This window comes from Danio aesculapii, chromosome 3 (assembly GCF_903798145.1).
Source record: "Danio aesculapii chromosome 3, fDanAes4.1, whole genome shotgun sequence".
NCBI lineage: Eukaryota > Metazoa > Chordata > Actinopteri > Cypriniformes > Danionidae > Danio > Danio aesculapii.
The window spans coordinates 18,208,900-18,217,965 of NC_079437.1; the positions used below are offsets into that span (position 1 = coordinate 18,208,900).

The window sequence follows — 9,066 nt, forward strand, 5'->3', positions numbered from 1 at the left end:
AATAGTATTGGTCTATCCTAAATATTAGTGCACATAAATGAGGGAAGAATATATGACATGCCTCAATGCCTTCCAGAGTTTCCCACCGGAGGAAATGACATCACTTGAAGCAAGTTACATGCCCATTTCTATCAGCGCTTTAAAGATTGTTATGACTTGTAACAGAGTTGACTATGAACATACAGGGACTGACACAAGTTTTATTACTGAAATCACAAATAATACAGAATATAGATATTTCATGCCAATGTTTATTTAACAGAAAAACAACATTTAAATTAGACTTAATTATTTAACGATAATTAAAGCTGAATGTATGATTCAGGAGGTGGACACTGTCAAAAATATCTCTCATGTGTGTTTTTAATTACATTTCTTCATGACAAAATGTCCCTAAAATACACATAACTTGATATAATTTGTGTTATTATTTTTATTAAACCGATGTATCAACACTTTTGTTGTTGAAACATTAATAGAAGGTTTAGCCTGGAGATGCACATGTAGCCATAATTCTATACACTACTTAACCCACTTAACAAGCTCATCCTAAACACACAATTTCAGTAATAAATCCTATTCATAACCTGAAGATAGTGACTTCAGAAAAATGGCTTATAAACTGAGATGGGAGGTACTGTGTTATCAGTTGTTTAGTGATACGTGGAACTGAAACTAAACCAGAAATGATTTCAGTCTCTTATGAACATCTTATTTATACACACTCTTAAATAAGCGTCAGAGTTGATTTGAAGGTGAGAAAAATCAACATTTTTAAATGAAAAGGTAGGTTTCTGGGTTTATGAAATGTTAAAAAATATATCAACATTAATACTTGTGTGCTTTTTTTTTTTTTAAACTAAAATGCTTTTCTTTTTTAGCACCTGTGCTCTTCAGGCATGATGTTTATTTATTTGCTGCTGCTGATTGCTGGTGGAATTAAAGATTCAAGTTCAGGTAAAAATTTGAAGTGCTCACACATGAAAGAAAGAGGGGAAAAGGCGTTTAATAAGTAACTTATGTAGGGCACAATGTACTGTAATCTGGTCATTGACCAACTACAATATGCAGGGATCATTTTTAAAAATGATAACGACTTAACTGTACGTCGTGCACAAATCACATATACTCACATAAAGAAATATGCATCAAAAATAACTGTGTCAGAACTTGTCAAAACTATAGAAAAGTAAATAGGTTTTGTCTTGATTTTTAGCTCAGTTAATACAATGTGAAATGTAGAAGGAGATTGGATGCTGGCTTTAATATGCTTTTTCTATTATTAATTAATTTGTTTAGAAAAGGGCTTTGTCTTGTTTTTTTACACCATTCCTACAACTCACATTAATTAAGCTGGCTGAAAGGGATAGTTCACCCAAAAAAGATCTTTTCCTCATCATTTACTTACGTCTAACTGGCAGACATCCATAGTAGTTTTTCAACATTCTTCAGTATATCATTCATTCATTCATTTTCTCCAGCTTAGTCCAGGGGTCACCACAGCGGAATGAACCACCAACTATTCCAGCATATGTTTTACACAGTGGATGCTCTTCCAGCTGCAACCCAGCACTGGGAAACACCCGTACACACTCGCACTCATTCACACTCGTACACTGAGGCCAATTTAGTTAATCCAATTCATCTATAGCGCATGTCTTTTGGACTGGAGGTGTGACCACTCGCAGGAAACCTACGCAAAGACAGGGAGAACATGCAAACTCCACACAGAAATGCCAACTGGTTCAGCCGGTACTCGAACCAGCGACCTTCTTGCTGTGAGGCGACAGTGCTACCCACTGAGCCACCATGCCGTCCCTTTTCAATATATGCTTTTATTGAATTCAACAAAAGAAAGAAATTTAAACTAGAGGATGAGTAAATGATGACAGAATATTTGTTTTTGGGTGAACTACTGTATGCTTTTAAAACTTTTAACAAAAAAATTTAGTTGAAACCTGATAGACTTCAAGTAACAAAAAAAAAAAAAGACTTTTTGATTTGTGACCATGTGCAAGACTTGATCTGATGAGAAAACGTAACAATTTTATGTTTTGTCAGATTAGTCGCTAATTTATACGAACTTCAGTTCAGTCGTTTTCCTGTTCGAATAGAGTCATACAATAATGTAACATTTTTTAAAAGGAGGCGTGGCATTGGGAATGATCAAATCATGCTTAAATGCACAAATGAGATCTTACGAATAGCCACTGAATCAAAAAGTTACGAATTGCGTGAGATATCATTGACAAGACACATTATTGGAAAGGATTCATTCATTCATTCACTTTCTTTTTGGCTTAGTCCCTTTATTCATCAGGGGTCGCCACAGCGGAATAAACTGTCAACTTATCCAGCACATGTTTTACGCAGCGGATGCCTATCCACTTGCAACCCATCACTGGGAAACATCTATACACACTCATTCACACTCATACACTACAGAAAATTTAGCTTATCCAATTCACCTATACCACATGATTTTGGACTTGTTGGGGAAATCAGAGCACCCGGAGGAATCCCACGCGAGCATGGGCAGAACATGCAAACTCCACACAGAAATGCCAACGACCCAGCCGGCCTTCTGGCTGTGAGGCGATTGTGCTACCCACTGAGCCACCATGCCCTTTATTGGAAAGAATAAATACATAATTATACATCACAAAATAAAAGTTTTAGAACATAAATGCTTAATGGCAAATCCTTAAACATGTTTTGTCCCTCTTTCACAGAGCAGTATGAGGTAATAGGAGCTGCATATGCTGTATTTGCTTCAGTCGGTGATGACGTGATTCTGTCCTGTTCAGTCAAACCCAACATCAGTGTTGTGGACATGAGAGTGGAGTGGCGGAGATCTGACCTGAGAGACTCGCTAGTGCATCTCTATGAGGATCATGAAGACAGAGAAACAGAGCAGATTGAGTCCTACAGAGGGAGAACACATCTCATTCATCAAGAGCTACAGAGAGGAAATGCATGGCTCAGACTATCATCAGTCAAATTGTCCGATGAAGGACGTTATAAGTGTGTTATTGGGTCTGAATCCTCAAATAATGAAGCCACAGTTGATCTTACAGTTGAAGGTGAGAAACTGATCAATTATGGATTTTACATTTAGTTTATATTAAAGGGGACCTGTTTTATAAGGGGCTTAAACACAGTGTGGTTTCAAAGAGTTATAAAACTTTATATGTGGGGTATTTTAAGCTGAAACTTTGCATACACTCTCTAGGGACACCAGAGACTTATTTAACGTCTAGTGAAAAGGGGAATAATAAGTACGGTTCAATTTCAGAATTCTTATGTATGCAGCAGTGATGCGTGGATGACAGTTATGGAGGTATTCTCTTCACAGCAGAATGAACCGCCAACTTATTCAGCACGTTTTATGCAGCTGCAACCCAACACTGGGAAACACCCATACACTCTTGCATTCACACACATAGACTACGGACAATTTAGCAATTTACCCAACTCGCCTATAGCGCATGTCTCTGGACTGTAGGTGAAACAGTAGCACCAGGAAGGGAATCCATGTGTCAATATGGGAAATTCATGCAAACTCCACACAGAAATGCCAACTGACCCAGCAGGGGCTCAAACCAATGACTTTCTTGCTGTGAGGCGATTGTGCTACCCACTGTGCTGCCCATGCTTAAAACTAAAAACTTGCATTATTAAAGTGACCATCGCGTATATATATATATATATATATATATATATATATATATATATATATATATATATATATATATATATATATATATATATATATATATATATATATATATAATATGTATGTGTGTGTTGGATCCATTCAGCCGATGTTTTGGCAGTTTTAGCTTAGCTAATCATAGATCATTGAATCAGATACCATAAGAAACATAAGACCATTTGGCCAGTTTTTGTCCAAAAGTGTTTTGATAATTTTCCTATTTAAATCTTGACTCTTCTGTAGTTACATCATGTACTAAGACTGACAGAAAATTAAAAGTTGCTCTTTTCTAGTCTAGGAACTCTACTCCCAGCATAATAATCAAGAGAGTTTGCTGCTGTACCATAATTCCCAGCAGGAGCAATGCTGTTATGCCTTGTTTCCACTGACTGATACGGTACGGTTCGGTTTGGTACGTGTCACCTTTATCAGGCTTGCGTTTCCACTAACAAGGGTACCCTTTTGGTGGGCGTGGTGTATGACAGAAAGTTTCAGTCGACGTCATTCTAGCTCGAGGAAATGTCTACATTAAAGCTGTACGGGTCACTCACTTATCATATGAAATGCACTTCTCACAAAACAGATGCTTTACACTCAAATACTTGTGTATAAATGTTTATTACTAACTTTTCAATGAACATGAGTTGGTTATAGCTGCAGATCAATGACAATGTGAAACAGCCTACTGTAACGTCTGTAATTATATTAAATAACTAAATAAATGAACATATATAAACACATACAGCCCCTTACAGTCTCCGATATGTTACCAACTACAGAAGAGCACACACAGCAGACATTTCGTCGATATTTAGGTTCAAAACAACACAAAATATAGCCTACAGTCAGTGAAAACCTCTTATCCGTGTCTGCAATCTTCAGCAGCACATGTAGCCTCTGTTAGAGAACAATTCCATCATTCTGAGTTCATATTAGTCCAAAAGGTGATAATAACAATAATAATTAAATAAGGCAGTGTGTTCACGTCTGCTCAAAAACAATGTGCACCTTTTTTTCCGGCTCCTCTCTTGTTTTTTCCGCGCTTCACTCTCGCGTTTGTCAGTGTCTGACAGGATCGGGTTTCAAAAGCACGTCAATAATCAAGCGCAGGTTATTATCATCAGCTCAAGAAGTTTGTTATTTCAGATATAATGTTAGACGCACGCAAGCAAGAAAGCGAAACCGCTCGCGCCTCAGACTGGCTCGTAAAAAACTACGGGGCACAGGGTAAATCTGCTCTTCTTCTTGGATTTGTGGCTGTTCATCCAGACCATGACAAGGTTTGTTTGAGCCCAGATCGACCATGGCTCGTTATTATATGTATATGTGATTCCGCTATAATCTCTCGCTGTGTTTGTATTTTAAACATGGCGGGTTTTTTGTTTTCATTCTGGCTTGTTGCGTAAGCGAATGACATATATCTGTAAACCAATAGCGTTCAGCTGCGCGTGTGGCTCCGTCTTTTGGTACCCTTTCTCGTGTTTGGTACCCTTTCGAAGGTTTCGAGGGTGCCGAAAAAGTGGTACGGTACCGTTCGGTACGCTTTTTGACAGTGGAAACGGCCATAAAAGCGTACCAAACCGAACCGTACCGTACCACACAGTAATGGAAACGGGCCATTACTTAGCACTGTTACCTTACTGCTGGGAACTATTTTCATTGCTTATCTGTATGGTATTCTTTTTCATCACACTTTATTTAATTGTACAATTCACGCCATCAAATTTAGCTCAGTAAACTACTAATTAGCTGTTTATTAATGGTTATTAAGGTAGTAGGGTCAGGACTCCAGTCTAATCCCCTGGTTCTATCTGTTTTGTTTGTTTGTGTTAGCCGCATGTTCTTTTGTTTGTGCTCCTCCTGATTGTTTCTTATGATGTCCTTGACATTGGCCTGGTTCTGACTGTTGCTCGATTCCCCTCCAACCTGCCTCTGTTCTACCAGCTAGTCTAATTTTTGTTCCTGGTATTATCAGTCATTCTCCCCCAACAATTCCAGCGACTAGTCTGCAAGTATTTTCTTTTGTCATTTTCTCATTTTTTTGACTGAGTTGAAGACTGCCTGCTGAAGAGCATTTTTTCCTTCCTGTTTGTTGGACTGAGTTATTGTAGTTTTTCCCCCTGAAACTGACATTGCTAGTAGAGGAATTTGTTTTAGTTTTTTGCCATTTTTACTAATGGACTATTTTTTTTACTAATGGTATAATCAATTATTTGTTTTCACCTGCTTTTGGGTTCTTTCCATTTACTGGTCCTGACAAGTAGATGGGTTTACAGTAGGTATTGGGTCAGATTAGGGATGTAAAATAAGAACACTCTTTATAAGTGTTCATATCTTAATAATCTACAGGTAATAAGTCAGTAGTTAATGGTGTGTATTTTGTACTTCAACTGTAGTGTTAGCCTTTTTTAAAATATAGATTTAAAAACAGATTTTTAGGGCTTGTCTTTTAATATTTCATCAGCTTTACATGGGTAAACGCGAATGTTGTTGTTCATGTTCTAGCTTTAGGATGGCCTCCGGTGATCACCATAGACGGATTCAATCCTTCAGGAGGGCTTCATCTTCAGTGTCAATCTGAAGGTTGGTATCCTGAACCGCATCTGGAGTGGCTGGATCATGATGGAGTCAGTCTAAGGCCAGAAACTACAGAGACGCACAGGAAAGAAGGCACGTTCAGCATCAAACACACAGTCATTGTTTATCACAGCGACGACAAGATTCACTGCAGAGTCACACTGAAGCATCACATGCTGGAGGCACAGATCATCACCTCACGTAAGTACTCACACTTTAATTTGAACATTTTATGCAGATTTTTATGGTTATAAATGATGAATTGTAGCCAGGTTGTGGTCTTTGGTCTCACTTTGGATTACGTGCACTTTAAAAAAATTCATAAATTAGCAGTTTTCTGTACTTTGTGATTCATGTTTTTATGTTTCCCTATTTATTTATGCTATTGAATTGCATTACGGGACATTGAGCTTTCCTCTAACAACTTTCAACCTTGAAAAGTTACTTTTATAAACATTTTTGATAGTTTAAAGCAGAGATGCCCAAACTAGGGCCTACAGGCCAAATTTGGTCCATGGTAACCTTTGGTCTGCCATCCCATCTAAGAAATGATGGAGATGGTTTTGAGATTATTTTGAGATTTAATGTAACCCCTTGTTTATTTGTATTCTTGTTAAAAGGTAAATTAAATGTTTCAATTTTATGGTGTAAACGAATCAGATTTTGTTTAAAAATGTCACCCAACAATGTAGAGACTTTGGTAAGACTTCAGATTCTGCTTGACTAGTGTATTCAGCATTGAACTCCACTGTGTTATAAATGTGATTGTTTGTTTTTATTGTATCAAGTTATCATTTAAAAAGTTATACTACATTAGTAGTATGTAGATTTACAGTTATGTTTTTTTATTTATTTTGAAATATTAGGAAATAAAATAGGAAATTACCCATGGCAAATTTAATATGATATAGTTTAGTATATTTACCTTCAGCCCATGGCTCTCAATGATATTTGGTTTTTGGCCCTTCAAACAAAAAAGTTTGGGCACCCATGGTTTAAAATGATTTATTGTCTGGGTTGGTTTTGTATATTATGGTACAAAAACCTTGTAATAAACTGCCAGTACATTTTCTGTTATTAAATAGACAAATTTCCCTATTAAATATTATTTCTTATACATTGTATTACTTCAAACTACTAAAATGTCAATAAAAGTCACTTTGTTAAACTGTAGAGTTGAATTTTCAACAGTAAAAGTCGACAGAGCAGCCGTAAATAAACGGAAAACACTTGTGAATCACAAAATATGGAAACTGTTAATTCACAGCTATTTTTTACAGTGTATATAGATGTATATTGTTCATACATTCCCATAATCATCGTTTAATTATTGTACTCACATTTGATTGTCTGCTTTCACATGCAGAACGAGTCACTTTAAATGTGTTGATAATGCTAAATGCTGACTAACTTCTGATACTGTTATCTCAGTAAGATTAATACCATTTTTAAAAATTATTATTATTATTTTTATTTAAAATTAATTCTTTGGGCTTTGAATTAAGACAATTAAATTTTTAGCTCAATGGACAAGCATTTGAGTTGATTGTATTATTAATTTTGCTATTCAGTTAACGGTAAAGCTAGTCTATATATTAATAATTAAATAGTTATTAATTATTAATATTCATTTTTGAGCTAATTGCTACACAGAGAAACAATATACAATATGTTTGTGTGTGTGCAGTACACATATATCATCATTTATTCATTTATTTTCATTTCGGCTTAGTCCCTTTATTAACCCGGGGATCGCCACAGTGGAATGAACCGCCAACTTATCCAGCATATGTTTTACGCAGCGGATGCCCTTCCAGCTGCAACTCATCACTAAGAAACATCCATACACACTCATTCACACACACTACAAACGATTTAGCTTACCCAATTTACCTGTACAGCATGTCTTTGGACTTGTGGGGTAAACCAGAGCACCCGGAGGAAACCCACGCGAACACTGGGAGAATATGCAAACTCCACTCAGAAATGCCAACTGACTCAGCCGAGGTTCGAACCAGCGACCTTCTTGCTGTGAAGCGTCAGCACTTCCCGCTACACCACCGCGTTGCCCCATTATATCATCATATATTACATAATTAATCATTTTTATTTTTAATTAATAACTTTTTTATTTTACAGGTGAAGTGTTTAAAATGTGGAGGACAGCAGCCATCCTGATTTCAGCTTTAGTTGTGCTCAGTGGTTTTGCTGCAATGATGTTTGCTGTGCTTCTGCATAAATACAAAGGTGAAATATTTGTATTTGAGCTTGGAACTTCAGACTTTTAGATCATTTCTCTTCACTAACAGTAGTCCAGCAGTTCTGTTTCTTAAAGTCAGAGTTGTACTCTTTAAAGTCTCTGTGAATCCACAAAAAGACAATGTGTATGTACTTTGTCACATGAAGGAAAGTTTGTATTTTAGATCCATTTTTCCACTAATATGCTTTTGATGAATACATACTGTATGTTTGGCTTATAAAATAATTGTCTGATCTAAAAGAAAAATCTGAATGCTGCGAATCAATTAATTATGAAAATCTGTTTTCACCCTTTAAATGGAGAACAATTTAAAAGGTAATTGCTACTTTTATCCTACTTTTTTCTTTTTCTTTATATTTTCCTCTCAGTTTACATCTTGCAGTTATTATTTTAAAATAAAGTAATTTAAAAAGTCATTTTATTTTTGGCATGAGTTCATATCTGTCTCTGTGCATCCACAAAAAGGCAATGTGTATGTTCTTTGTCACATAAAGGAAAGTTTGTATCTTAGATC

General features: G+C 36.2%; 1 protein-coding gene across 1 annotated transcript in view; it reads left to right on the top strand.

The window, feature by feature from the left end:
• The first annotated feature begins 668 nt into the window (after nucleotides 1–668).
• zgc:123297 (uncharacterized protein LOC641563 homolog) overlaps nucleotides 669–9,066 on the top strand; it is a 26,636-nt gene continuing 18,238 nt past the window's right edge. The window contains 5 exon segments of the mRNA XM_056449553.1: nucleotides 669–786; nucleotides 882–957; nucleotides 2,733–3,083; nucleotides 6,221–6,493; nucleotides 8,432–8,539. Of these exon segments, the coding sequence (XP_056305528.1) occupies nucleotides 900–957; nucleotides 2,733–3,083; nucleotides 6,221–6,493; nucleotides 8,432–8,539 (790 nt within the window). The 5' untranslated portion in view covers nucleotides 669–786; nucleotides 882–899.